This window comes from Cervus elaphus, chromosome 2 (assembly GCF_910594005.1).
Source record: "Cervus elaphus chromosome 2, mCerEla1.1, whole genome shotgun sequence".
Taxonomy (NCBI): Eukaryota; Metazoa; Chordata; class Mammalia; order Artiodactyla; family Cervidae; genus Cervus; species Cervus elaphus.
The window spans coordinates 11,011,306-11,026,003 of NC_057816.1; the positions used below are offsets into that span (position 1 = coordinate 11,011,306).

At 48.0% G+C, this 14,698-nt stretch overlaps 1 protein-coding gene across 1 annotated transcript; it reads right to left on the minus strand.

The window, feature by feature from the left end:
• Positions 1-4,133: 4,133 nt before the first annotated feature.
• On the minus strand, positions 4,134-13,741 carry LOC122674163 (pregnancy-associated glycoprotein 2-like). The gene is made up of 9 exons (XM_043872296.1): positions 13,639-13,741; positions 12,396-12,546; positions 11,423-11,540; positions 11,216-11,334; positions 9,675-9,874; positions 8,640-8,756; positions 7,001-7,145; positions 6,815-6,913; positions 4,134-4,451 (listed from the first exon to the last, which is right to left on the minus strand). The coding sequence occupies exons 1-9, from the start codon at positions 13,689-13,691 to the stop codon at positions 4,290-4,292; spliced, it is 1,164 nt and encodes a 387-aa protein (XP_043728231.1). The 5' UTR covers positions 13,692-13,741; the 3' UTR covers positions 4,134-4,289.
• Positions 13,742-14,698: the final 957 nt, after the last annotated feature.

The following is a 14,698-nucleotide window of genomic DNA, read 5'->3' on the forward strand; positions in this document are numbered from 1 at the left end:
CTTCGCATGAGGTGGCCAAAGGATTGGAGCAGAGAGGTCAGAGCGTGTGAAATGTGCCTGCAATATCCACTATGGCCACTAGATGTCAGCCCTTCACCATCTGTTGGAGGATGGCTTTTTCTATGGGAATCAATCTGCTCCAGCAGCCAACTCCAGCAAAGGGTCCCCTCTTTGTCGGAAAGTGAAGTGAGTGAAGTCGCTCAGTTGTGTCCGACTCTTTGCGACCCCGTGGACTGTAGCCTACCAGGCTCCTCCATCCATGGGATTCTCCAGGCAAGAATACTGGAGTGGGTTGCCATTTCTCTTTGTTGGAAGGCTCTGTATTTTACAGAATAACGCTTAACTTGCCTCTGATCATAAATGCTATTCCTGAAAGAACTAAGAAAAGCATAAGGGGAAACATTTTCTGAATTGCTACCACCTTGATATAAACCACTGTTACACACATTTGGTCTTTCTCTGGTGTAAAGTGAAATATAATAACAGCTCATGCTACTTTAGGCACTGTCCTAAAGGCTTTCTGTAGATTAATTAATTTCATCCTTTCTATAGCTCTAGAAGTTAGGGGATTATTCTTTCCTGTTTATATATATATGTGAATATATATATGTATGTATATAACTGTCTGATTGAGATGTATTTCAAATGTGATAAATTCTACCATTTACAGTGTATAGCTTAGTGATTTTTCATGTATTCATGGAGTTACACAGCCATCATCATGGTTTAAATTTAGAACATTTTCAGCACCCCAGAAAGAAACAATGTACAAATTAGCAGTTAACCTCTGCTCCCTTCTGTCCAATTAGAAAGGACTATTCATTTTTAATTTTTTAAACTGGAGTGTCATTGCTTTACAATGTTATGTTAGTTTCTGCTGTAGAACAACGTGAATCAGCTGTGTGTATACATAAGACTTTTCAATTTAAAAAGGTATTTGTTTCTTTGTTTATTGTAGTAGTAGGAGAGGAAGGGGGCAACAGAGAATGAAATGGTTGGATGGCATCACCAAATCATTGGACATGAGTCTGAGTAAACTCCGGGAGATTTTGAACGACAGGGAAGTGTGGCCTGCTGCAGTGCATGGGGTCACAGAGGCGGACACGACTTAGTGACTGAACAACAGTAACAGACGTGTAGCATGAGACCATTGCCCTAACAGAAAGTTAAGTGCACACTACAGTATTGTGAATGACAGGCAGTAGGCTGTATGTCAGATCTCTGGAGCTTACTCATCTTGCGTAGCTGAAACTTCATGCCATTTGAATAGCAGCTCCTCATTTTCTCCTCTCCTTGACCCCTGACAACCACCATTTTGCTCTCTGCTGCTATGAATTTGACTATTTTAGAAAACTTGTAGGGGTGGAATCATACTGTGTTCATCTTTCTGTGACTGGCTTCTCTCACCTCACATAACATCCTCCAGGTTCATTTAAATTGTTGAAAATGGTGGGATTTCCTCTTTTTATAAAGGCTGAATAATATCCATTGTTTGTCTCTACCACGTTTTTTTAATTCATTCAACTGTTGATGGATCCAAGCTGTTTCTGCATCTCAGCTATTGTGGAAAGCACTGCAGTGTACACGGCAGGACAAATGTCCCTTTGAGATCATGATTATAATTTTTTTTTTTAAATAAATACCCAGGCGTGGCATTGTTGGATCAAATAGTGATTAAAAAAATTTCTTTTTGGAAAAACTTCAATTCTGTTTTGGAGCAGTTGCACCATTTCAGACACCCACCATTGGTGTACAGAGTTCCACATCCTCATTAATACTTGTTACCTTTTGATTTTTGATAATGACCATCCTCATAGATATAAGATAGTATCTTATGGTCATTTGACTTGGGTTTTCCTGATGAATAGTGAGGGAGGAACAATTCCTACCCCCAAATATACAGAATAGGAAACTGATTTCCAGGGATGAACTTATTAAGGTCATGACTGGTAGGTCTCAGAGGTGGGATTTGAGCCCAGGCAGAAAAGCTCCAGGATATACATGCCTGGCAAGGATGCTTCACTGTCTTCCACGTGCTCTGCAAGCCTGGGGTCATGCTCTTTTGTATTCTGTTCTTTTCTCTCAGTGTCCTGAGAGAAAAATTGGAAGACTTTCTCTTCACATTGAATACTATTTCCAGGCAGTTGGTTGCATGATGGCCTGTCTATGCTGTGGACACTCTATGTTGAATGGACCTTGGGAGGTCCCAGTGTTTCCTTTTTGTAAGAGACTCTGAGGACTTCTTTCTTGCTTCTTTATGTTTGTGGGTGCTTCTGATCATAGAAGTGAAAGTCACTCAGTCGTGTCTGACTCTTGCGATCCCATGGACTATACAGTCCATGGAATTCTCCAGGCCAGAATACTGGAGTGGCTTCTCTCTTCTCCAGGGGATCTTCCCAGCCCAGGGATTGAACCCATGTTTCCCACATAGAAGGTGGATTCTTTACCAGCTGAGCTACAAGGGAAGCCCAATAGCTTTACATAAATGTTAGAAGCAAAGTTTCTTGGACAAAGGCCACAGGTATATTTAGGACAAATCATCTCCAAAAAGATTGAACAAATTTATACTCTTAGTAGAAGTGTTCATGACCTTTTTCTTGTTTTTTTTTTGATCTTTTCTCTAATCAAAGTCTAATAATCTATGGTCTACAATTTGTAAAGGATAAAAGTGGAGGTTAGGGGAAGATGGTTGCTTTGAAGATGAGAATTCATCCTCAGTTTGGTGGTGCAGACTGCAAATACAGAGCCTCAAGACCAGGGGGCTCATTAACAGACTCCAGCTCCAGCTCTGGCCTTAGGCTGATCTGGGGGAGCAAAGCCTGACCTTCTCCAGCTGATACTATCCATAGCCATGCTGGGACCATGCATGTGTTCCAACATGGCTGAAGCAATGTGTCCCTGAGAAGTATCTACTAACTCACCCATTCATTTACTCAACATGCATTACTTGAGGGCCTGCTATGTGCCTCTCACCAGTGCTGAAGCCAGAAGATTGGAGAAGTCTTCTTTTCATCTGTACAATGGGCGTTATGCCTTGCCGGGACTCCTTGGGGGTCAGTGAGATTTAGCATCTGTAATTAACCGGAGTTATTATTCTCACTCTTGTTGGTGATTTCTCATTGACAGAAGCATTGCTTATGGTTCCATGAAGGCCACCTGGAAAACGAGGTGGAGAGACTGTCCACTCGACTCTTCATTTAGCTCATTTCATGATATTTACTATTAAAACAAAGAACCGCCAGTTCTATGCTCACCTCTTCCCCATTTATCAGCTTTGCACCCAGTCTGCTTCCAGTCCCCTCAAGCCAGTCATAATCCAGCATATCTCAAAGGAGCCAGGCACAGGTGCCTGTGGCCATATGGCTGATCTGCTCACAGATGGTAACTGCAGGGTTTATGGGTGTGTTTCAGGGTTGGGGGGACAAGCCAGAAGGCAATGCCCCTCCGCTTGTCCTATGCCAGCCATTCCCCATCTCCCTGAAGAGGAAGCTCTTTCCTCCTGTGGTCTCCCACCCACACCTCTGTTGTTTTCTCCATCTGTGAGATGGTCTAGCACATCCCTCTGTCACTTCTGTGGGCTGCCTTTCCCCAGTTTCAACCATGTGCTTCTGAAGAAATCTGTCAATCATATTTGCTGTAGGGGCAGGGCCACATGATCAACTGAGCCAAGCATAGGACCCCAAGCCCCTGCCAGGATGGTTGGTCCGGGGCTGGACACATGCTCTGAAGTGGCCCATTCAGAGCCCTCCCTGGAACCCTGATGTCTTCTAAGCTTCTTTCCTTACTAGTTAGTCATCTAGAGATAAAACCCTGGGGCAGGCAGCTTCAGACTCCCTCACTAGGTATAAAGGCCTGGGGGAAGAAAGCTGTCAGGTAAGAGAATCAATGATGAGAGAAGAGAAACAGCCAGGGAGAGAAAGAGTGAGCTGATGATTTCTTATTTCTTGGGTCCAATCTCTGAGACCTTTAGATCTCTGGTTCCTGCGTCCCAGACCCTCAATGTCCTTCCAATAAGTCTCCCCTTTTCTTGAAGCCAGTTGGAGTTGGGCTCCTCTCACTTGTGGTTGAGACTTGATTCTAGATCCTGCCCGGTTATGATGCACCTCCCAGACCCAAAGAGAGGCACCCATTCATATCAGCACCACTGAGATGAATCTTTTATTCTTTACTGAGAATAGGGCTTTGCAGAGCCTCAAGCATAGTTCACCAGCATCCCTGGGTGGGAAGGCCCTGCATGTGAGTGAGTGTGTGTTTGTTCGGCCCTGACTGATTCCTGTAGCAGCCCAGATTTATGCTGCAGGAGCCAGGCCAATCCTGTTATTTCCTCGGTCATAAACTGAGAAGTACAGCCTCAGGAAGACATCACCCAGGATCCAGGTCTCTGAGGTTTCCGAAGGGTTCAAGAGCTCTGTGCCCCCCTGAAAGCTGCTAAAGCAGATCTCCTGAGAAATCTGGGGGAGACAGAAATACACACCAGTTAGCCTGAGCCCTTACCTATCACCCCCCTCAATATCCAGAGCAGACAGCTTTTCCATTTTCCCCCTCCTTTGGGAAGAATCAAGTGGTTTTCTCAGCAACTGCAGAGGTGGGGGTATAGGAACAAGAAGGGCCAAAACACGTGGTTGTCAGGACAGGGGTGTGGGGAGGGGAGGATTGGGAGTTTTGGATTATCAGATGCAAACTAATATACATGTGCTTATTCGCTCAATTGTGTCCAACTCTTGTGACCCCATAGACTGTAGCTTGCCAGTCTCCTCTGTCCATGGGATTCTCCAGGCAAGAACACTGGAGTGGGTTGCTATTTCCTTCTCCAGGGGATCTTCCTGACCCAGGAATCAAATCCAGGTCTCCTGCATTGCAGGTAGACTCTATTGATTGAACTACGAGGGAAGCCCACAGTTAAACAACAATGTCCTACTGTATAGCACAGGAAACTGTATTCAGTAACGTGTGATAAACTGTGACAGAAAAGAATATGAAGAAGAGTATGGATATACTTGTACATATATAAAACTGAGCGACTTTGATGTATAACAGAAATTAACACAACATTGTAAATCAGCTGTATTTCAATGTGTGTGTGTTAGTTGCTTGGTTGTGTTCGACTGTGCGACCCCACAGACTTTAGCCCTCCAGGCTCCTCTGTTCTTGCAATTCTCCAGGCAGGAAGACTGGAGTGGGTAGCCATTCCCTTCTCCAGGGGATCTTCCTGACCCAGGGATCAAACCTGGGTCTCCTGCATTGCAAGCAGGTTCTTTACTATCTGAGCCACCAGGGACGCCCAACACTTCAATAAATTTTGGTTAAAAAGTACAAGAATGGCCTGAAGTTCCCCTCACACTCTAAGTTACTTTCAGTATGACCCCAATCGCTGTTTTCTCTGCAGAGAATGGCTGTTCTTCTCCCCATTCCCCACAACCCATTCTTTTTACAAAAATTTTAAAATTTTGAATTGGAGTATAGCTAACATTATGTGATAGTTTCAGATGGACTGCAAAGGGACTCAGCCATACACATACATGTATCCATTCTCCTCCAAACTCCCCTCCCATCCAGGCTGCCACATAACACCAAGTAGAGTTCCCTGTGCTACACAGTAAGTTGTTTTTGGTTATCCATTTTAAATATAGCAGTGCCCACAACTGGTTATTATACTGCGCTAAGGCCTTCTAGGGCTTCCCTGGTGGCCCAGCGGAAAAGAATCAGCTTGTAACGCTGGAGACTTAAGAGACATTGGTTCGATCTCTGGGTCGCGAAGATCCCCTGGAGGAGACCATGGCAACCCATTCCAGTATTCTTGCCTGGAGAATCCCCATGGACAGAGGAGCCTGCTGGGCTATGGTCTACAGGGTGGCAGAGCTGGACACAGTTGAAGTGGCATAGCACACACACAGACCCTCTAGGAAGCCTTCCTGACCCACACTCACCAACCCTGGATACTCCAGGCTGGCTTGGGTGACTTACCCTGGTGCTCCTCCGGTCTGCAGCTCTCATCACCCCTAATCTGTCCCCAGCTCCCCTTTGCACAGCCCCTGGGGGTGCCATTTGCACATAATCCAGTGTAGATTCTACTTGACCAAGCAGACTTCCTCATGCCTCCATGAGTCTGGGGGTTTAGAATTACTGAAATTCCCTCTCTTCCTCAAAGCCTTCTTTGAGCCCATCAGCCTGCCCTGAACTCCCATAGGGAGCTGACATTAAGTCTTCACCCTGGGCTGGGGCTGTGCAGTCACTGTGCACCCTTTATTCACCTTAGCATCCAGCCTTCCCCACCGAGGGGTCTGGTACCCCAACTCACAGAGGGGGGACTGTGAGTGCAAGGGGAGGCTGCAGCCAAAGACTAGGGTGACCATGTAATTTATCATCCCAACCCACACACTTTCGAGAAGGGAAGAGAGACTGTTAGTCACTATACTGGGACAGGACACGGGGACTGTTTCCAGCCAAACCCTCCCTTGTCACTTGGCTTATTTCAGGGATTACTAGAATTGACTTTCCGTGTTCATGCATCTGAGGGCACTGGTTGAACTGAGACTCTGTGAGGCAGAGGCCCTTAGTGTTCCCTTCTCCTTGTGCCAGGCATCATGCCAGCAAGGGGTGGTGTCTCCACGTTTATTTCAGGAGGATGGATGTCCCAGACTGCCCTTCACTCTCACGTGGCTGGTTTTGTGGGAGGTACTGGCCCAGCCACAGGGGCTCAGCAGCATCTGCAATGGTGTAACCTGGCCTGCAGAGGGCGCCCTCCTCCCAGCAGCAGCCCAAGGGTTCCTGCAAGTCCCAGTTTGAGAGCCAGCCCCCTGCATTGCCCCCTCACCTGCTGGACGTAGTAATGAGGGGGCACAGTGTAGATGATGCCGTTGATGGTGAGGAGGAGCACAGGCAGGCTTTTGATGGCATCACATAAAAGCACTTGCTGCAAGACAGAGAGGAAGACAGGTGGGCCCAGGTGATCCTAGGTGTGGAGGGAGCCCAGGAGGGATGCTGTGGCGTGACCCTTCACCTTGTCATCCAGGATAGGCTTGGGGTTGATGAGCTTCAGGATGTTGGTGACCAGGTGAGTTGGCCCAACCAGCGACGAGGTCCCAGTATCCACAATGGCCTGACATCCTTGGGAACAACCAACCACATTCCCGTTTATGGAGATGCTGAGAGAAAGTGGGACAAAGCAGGCACCAGGTCACTCTGAAGTCTCCCCCAAGACTGCCCCCTCCCTGACTGTCCGTGAACAGCCCTTCAGCTCTTGCCCAGACTCTGCTGTCCTTTGTTCTGGTCACATCACCCTTTTGACTTCCTTTCAGTTCTTAAATGTACCAGGTTCTTTCATGTCTCAGGGCCTGGGCACGTGCTGGTCACCCTTCTTAGACCATCCCCTCTGTCTCATGAATTTCTGCTCCCCTTTCAGGTTCTAGATTAATTGTCACTTTGTCAGGGAAGACTTCGCCCCAGACTAGATTGGGCTCCTGTCTTGGTCACTCTCTGTAGACACTTCTTCATGTCTAGCAGGTACCAAAGTGGTAATTCATTACGTGTGTGAGTCGTTTCACGTACATCTGCCTTATTAGGTGTATGGGCAAGTTGTATCGTTACTGCCTCCCTAGGTGCCCAGCATATGGCAGATGCATAATGTGTGTTTGTTGAATGAATGAATGAAAAAATGAAAGAGGAACACCCAGAGACCTGTTATCTGTCAAGCGACCAATAATAGTTCAACCCACACAGTGAGGAGGGAGGTTCCCTGGGGAAGCAGATGCTTAAAGTGGGGGTGGGGGAGACACAGGCTGCCCTGGGAGAGGGCGTGTCCCATCACTGCCCCCTCACCCGGCTCAGACACTGAGGTCCAGGCCAGAGGAGCATGAGCCAATCCAGGGGACCTCCGAAGGACAGGAAAGCTTTTGTCTGAGGATATCATAGAGAATCCCATTAATTATTGCCCCTTGTTCTCAGGCCACTTCTGAATCCCAGCTTCCTGATTCGGTCACAGCCCCTGCCCCACTGTGTCCCCAGTTTGGGGAGTAAGTAGCACTGGTTAGGTGGGGTGTCTCTTTTTATGCGTTGCTCTCAGGTCTCAAGATTTCAGCCACCCTCTCTCCACTGCTGGGTAACTTCTCCCTGAGGAGACCAGTTTTCCCGGTTTGTCCTGGACTTTTTCTCTATTTCAGCTGACAATTCTGTATACTGAGGACCCCCTTGGTCCCAGATAGCCTTGGTCAGTAGGTCCTCTTATCGCAGCTCTGTTCAGGTTGGTGAAATTCCCCCTGATTCTCTTTTCACCACACTGTAGGGTCCTCTAACCAGGCTCCCCACCTCTCAGCACAGGGGTGCAGCCCTCCCCAGCTGCCCAGGCCTCGCTGGACCCTTTCAGGACCCTGGTCAGAGGGCTGGTCAGGAGCCCTGGGGCAATTGTGAACCTACAGGTGATGTGTGTATCTGCGTTTGTGTGTCTGTGGGTGTGCTTGTGTGTATCTGTGTGCCTGTGTGTGTTTCTGTGTGTCTCTGTGTGTGTTTTATGTGTGTCTTTGTGGGTGGAGTGTGTGTCTGTGAGGGACTGAGTGTCTGTGCATGTACTTGTGTGTGTCTGCTTGTGTTCCTGTGCAGGTGTGGGAGCATCACTTGGGGTGACCCTCGGAGGGGAGACTTACCTGCTCATGGCTACCTGCCAGAAGCTGGTTCGGGTCACCGGTACCCACTGGATTTTCCCCTTGTGGTAGGTGTGGTCCACCCCACCAAACATCACCACGCTGCTGTTTCCTGGCTGGCTGAAGAGAGAAGGATGAGGGGGCTCATTGGAGGAGAGACACGCCAGACACTGTCTGAGGGCTGTGCTTCTCCATCCATCAGAGGCGCTATTATGGTCCCCATTTTACAGATGCAAAAACTGAGGCTCTGAGGGATTGAGTACCTGACCAAAGTCAGTCAGCATCTAATGAGTATCAGAGAAGAGGTTTGAAGCTGGGCAACCTGGACTGCATCTGACCACTCATCCTTCTGAAGAGGACCTGGTCCCCTCCAGCTACCTGAGTGCTCAGATATACCCTCAGAGGACTTCGTGCTGGAGGGGTCTGGCTTCCTCCTTGTCTAGCCTTTCAGTTTTCATAAAAGTCGAGGCCTGAGGGTGTTATGGCATAGGTTCAGGGTCACCCAGGGTTGGTTTCACTGGTCTGTTCCCTGTGCCATCCATGGCACTCCAGATTCAGCAGGCTCCCCACCTCTTCTTTCTCTGTCTTAAAATTCCTAGTATATTTGGAACACAGGGTCCCATGTTTTCATTTTACACGGGCTCCTGCGAACTGTGTAGCTGGTCTTGTGTTCCCGGTAAATTGTTAGTGAGGAAGGAACATTCCTGCCATCTCTCTCCTTCCTTCCATATCAAATTCGTCAGGGAATCCTGTTGCCTTTTCCTCCAATCCATTTCCTGACACCTTCCATTGCTCTTCCTCTTATCTCCACTGCCTTAGACCAAGCCACTGCTCTTGAGCCCAAGAGCACGGTTATGTTCCAATAAAACTTTACTTACAAAAACCAGTGATGGGGCCAGATGTGACCCTGAGGCTGTAGTTCTCCTGAGTTAGACTATCTATCATGAAAATTCTGGATTAGGTAGTCTATAATTTTTCATGCGGCTGCAAGCATTGTACAGCTAATTTGAAGAGAGGTCTGGTCTATCTCAGACTTACGAGCTCAAGTAGAAGGCAAAGACTGGCTCAGAAATGACTCTTTGATTCTTCAGGTTGTCGAAGACTGGGGTGGTACCTTGGACGGCGAGGCTGGGGTAGGCCAAGCCCAGGAGGCCATCATAAGGTACTTGTTCCAGGATCCCACTGGACTGATTCTGGCTCAAGCCAAAAGTCTGGTTCACAATGACAAGGTTCCCGATCTGTGGGAGAGGAGAGTGTTCCCATATAACGTTTTGGAAAATGGGGTGGGTACGGGTCTGGGGAGGAGATATCATTAGCATTGCAGAGAAGAAGTGAGATCTGGCTATGCCCTGGGTTAATATCACATGGTTAGACAAAGCTGGGACAGGAATTTGGTTTCCACTGGTGTGGGGCTCTGTATTTTAAGAACATCTACTTCTCAGAACTGCAAACACCACCTGAGTCAAATTGGCTTCCTGCCTTCTGTTCAGGTGGGGCGACAGGACGGGACTGAATGGTGCCCCCTTGTGGACAAAGCGAGTAGAGAGCCGGGTAGCCTTCCCTTTGGCGTCACTATGGTCTAATGACAGAAATGAACTGAATGGTGCCCCCTTGTGGACAAAGCGAGTAGAGAGCCGGGTAGCCTTCCCTTTGGCGTCACTATATCTAATGAGAGAAATGGACTGAATTCACTGTAATGTACTGTGGATTAAGCATCTGCCCAGAAAGACAGAAGCCCATTTATACAACGTCGCTGGCAGGGTTCTTATGAAAACTCTGCCTGGCAAACCGGCTTTTCAGGGTGTGAACACTTGTGTGTGAGTGCCTGTGTGTGTGTGAGAGAGAGAGACAGAGAAACACGGGGAGCGCACACTCAGGCACTTAAGGGGAGGCAAGACATAGATTTTATTAGACTCTCAAGGGCCCCCTAGAGTGAGAATGCATTTATCAGGCCCCTCCCACATCTACGACTCCTACTTTACCTGCCTGGATACCTGAAATCCTGTGCTGCCCCCAGGGACCCCAGATGAGTTTTAACCTCTTCCCAAATTCCCACGCCTGCTTGAGTCCTGACTGGCCAGCCCAGCTCCACCGCTTACCACATGTGTGACCTTGGCCATGCCCTTGCTCTCTGTACCTCAGGTCCCTCACCTGTATCATGAGCTGATCATAGTACCTGCTGCGTGGGTCGCTACCAGATTAAAGAAGTTATTAGTGTGAACGTGCCTGGTAGAGTTTCAGAGAATATAAAAGTGGGAGCTTTATTCCCCCACCTCCCTACTCCCAGCAGAGTGAACCTTGGGCTGCTCACGGCCAAAGGAGCTCTGAATCCACCCCCCAAGCCACTCTCTGGGTTGGCCACCGTGGGAGCTTGTGTGTCTGCAGGGACGCTGTCTCCCCAGGCAAAGGCCCCACCCAGCAGGTGGCCAGCCACTAGGGGACTTTGGGAAGTGGTCGTGTTTGGCAGGGCCACAAGGGAAAACTCCAGTGGGTACCTTCCCAGCTGGTCCTGCATCTGTTTTGTGAGCAGTGGCCGCTCCCAGGGCCAGCTCTGACTCAGCCCTTAGTTTCCATGTTACCTGAATGGTGTCACAGCCAAGAACTCCGTTCATACTCCCAGAGCCGTAGCTGAGCCTGATTTTCTGGTCCAAATGCCGGAAGGTGGTGGACTTCTGAGGGTTGAATCTCTTGTGTTTTGCTGCCGACACAAGAGATGGGTATCCGTCAGGTGCCAAGATGGAGAAGGGGGTAGGGAGAGGACACGATGGGCGGAGGCTGGTACTCACAGCAGGAGGGACTTTGGCAGTCGACAGAGGGCACCCACAAGTCAGATGAGCCGGTGTCAAAGTTGACCTGGAACTCTTGAGGAGGTGTTCCAATGCTGATCTTACCAAAGTAGACCATCTACAGGGGCCAGGGAGGGGAGTTTAGGGCAGACCTGGCTGCCTGGATGCCCCCTGATTCCTGGAGTCCTGCCTCCCTCTGGGCATCCCAGGTCTCCAGAAATCACTTTGCAACTGCTACCCGCACCCCCCCCCCCCGCCCCCGCCCCACAGCCTCTGCTCAGACCAGTCCCTTCATTTGAGAAGCTCTGCAGTCTCCTCTTTAAGGCCCAGTCTCAGGGCCTCCTTCTCCAAGTGGCCTTCCTAGGTCACCCCAGGCCAATCCTTCTAAACTCAGAGCATGTCCTGTCAACAACACGCAGGAGGCCCTTTCGTTTGACATGTATTCAATCTTTGCCTCTCTCTCAGCCTAGCCTGTGCATTGTTGAAGAAGATAAAGCTCTTTTGTTTTTTAAAATCACTATAGTGTTAATTTTTTATGATCTCACATGCCTTCGGGGCTCAGTAACTTTTTAGTGGTGTCATTCCCGGGTCTGTGGAGGGTGAACTTTCTCTGCCTGGGTTTCACACTTGATGCAGTTGGCTTCACCTTTCGATCAGTCATGGTTCACCCTTCATCTGTAACTGAGTAGCTCACTTTGTTCAGAAAGAACAATTTCTCTCAAACTCCTGCCACATCTTTAACACAGAAATGGATGTTTACTTGCCCCCTGGTCATGCCGGACCCAGTCACCACAGACCAAGAGTTGAGGGTGAGAGTGACTTCTTCTCTGGGAACGGGGTCCCTTTTCCCCCGTGTTTCTGCCTCTTGCAGAAGCCCCACCCCAATCCCCCACCTGACACCTCCAGATGAACCCCAGTGCTAGGCCAGACCACCAGGGGGCGTTGTGGAGCACCATCCTCCCAACACACTCACATTCTGGAAATTCCTCAGTCCGTGAGAAGAGAATTTGTGGTCAGGATGAGAATTCTGGGACAGGCTGTGAGATTGTTCATCCAGGAATTTTTCCTGCAACTGTTTTTCCCTGATAGGTTCTTGCTTGATCTTCATCTTCGTTAGAGGGATTCTTTCACCGAGCATGGGGAAAAGGAAACAAGGATGGGGCAGCAGTCAGTTGTCCCTGTTATATTATGACTGTCATACTTGACATTGTCATGGTACTTTGTAGTTTTTAAGCCTTTTTATGTGTCACCTTTATTATTAGAATACTGTGAAGAGACCATGGCAAAGACCTAGGTCTGACTACAGACTCTGTCGTGTAATCTTGGGTAAGCCATATGACCATTTGGAGTCTCAATTTCTCTACTGGTAAAAAGGTGGAATGTAATAATCCCCCTCCCCCATATGGAATGTTTTGGGTATTAAGTGAGATGATGGATATAATGTTTCTGATATATAGGAAGTCTCAACAGTGACAGCCAGTACCATTGCTATTGCCATCCCACTGTATCTTTTTCAAAGAATCTCTGGGAGTGACATAGAAGGGGATCATTATACTATTTTTACAGGGGAAGAAAGGAAATGCAGGGAATTTGTGACTTGTTTGTGGTCATACATCTTGTTAGAGATAAAACAGCATAGAAGTAGCCCTCCTCATCTCCCTTCAAGGCGCTAGCAGAAAAGATGGATGAGAGTAAATGTCAGGGGATGGAGAATAAATTAGAGAAATTAAGAGTCTAGAGAAGTAAGGAAGAATCAAAATAGAAAAAAACAAAACAGAGACTTCTGCATGCACAGAGATATCAAGAGGTGGAGAGATGGAAAAGAGAGATACACAGATGGAGACACTGACACATACGCACAGAAGTGGAGAGAGAGCAGAGAGAAGACCTAGAAGCAAATGCAAGAGAAATGCTGTTTCACAGGACCACACATACAGTTGCATAGGTTGTGCACTGAACAATTCCAAGAAGTGCCGTTTTCACATAGGTCATGATGTGATTGGCACCCGCAGAGTTGTGCAACCAGCAGGTGTGCCCCAGAATGCCTGGGCCCCACAGTGCTCTTGACAAGGGTCTCATCAATAAGTGAGAATTGATCTTTAAGACTGCCATGGAGTGACTACTTTCTCTTCTTACCCTGGTGGGTGGAAGAATAAGAGGATGACAAGAGAAATCCCCAAAAAAGAGATGATGCTACTAATAGTCCCCTTACTTACATGACTATGCACTCTGAGAGGGCCACCAGCCTGAGGAGCACAAGCCACTTCATGCTTCTTTCCTGGTTTCAAGTACTCAGGGAATATCGAGTTCTGAGCTTGCAGTGGTGAACAGGAGCTCCTAGTTATATATACTCTGACCTGCCCTAATTGTCCCCTTTAGGCTAATGGTGGATCTGATAAGAAATATGAACCTCTCCATAAAATCTTTACCTCTATCCATCTCTGTGTGTATTTGACTTGGAAAATTCTCAGAATACAGAGAGACTACTGTAATCTCTTCCTTGAGACTTGGGTGGAAAATTAAACTAAACTAAAGTGGCAAAACTCTTGCCAACTGGGGCACAAAACACTGCTAATAATGTGATAAAAGTAAATGCTGGGGGCCTTGCTAGACATGCGTGATCTCATGTGGTCTTTCTAGACACTTCCCGAGATGTGCATGGCTGTGCTCAGTTGGGGAGGAGAGTGCTAGGAGGAAAAAAAAGGTCAAATGGCAAAGTGAAGACTTTAGGGGCAGCCCAGTGACATGTGAGTGACTAGGTAGTGGGACATTGGCACAGATCAGGGGCACCTTTGATGCCAGTCTGTGTCAAAGATCTAGACTAGAGCCATATTACAAACTACACAGTTTTAGTATTGGAAAAAATGTGATGCAGGCATCCACAAGATACTATATCATCCAATAAACATATAAGGAGAGCCCTGTGTGCTGGGGTCTGGTTAGGATGCTGAAGAGTCAGAGTCGTATAAGACACAGGTGGTTCTGTATCCTCAGGGGCTAGCAGTCTAGGGCAGTTCTCACAAACTCAGGGCCAGGAGGCAAGAGAAACAATGGAAGGGTGGGTGGGCATCCTGGACACCAGGCATAATGGGCCTTACCACTGGGGCAGCCTCTCCTCAGCTCCAACCAGCAGCTGCCATGCTGGAAAGCTGGCCAAGTTTTCAAGAGAAGTCAGAAGTCTGGATATTTATGTACAATCTCTTTATTTTAAATGTTAGCCACTTATCTTTTTTTTCCCCCCCAAAACAATTCCCCAACAAATGTGTTCTGGATTTA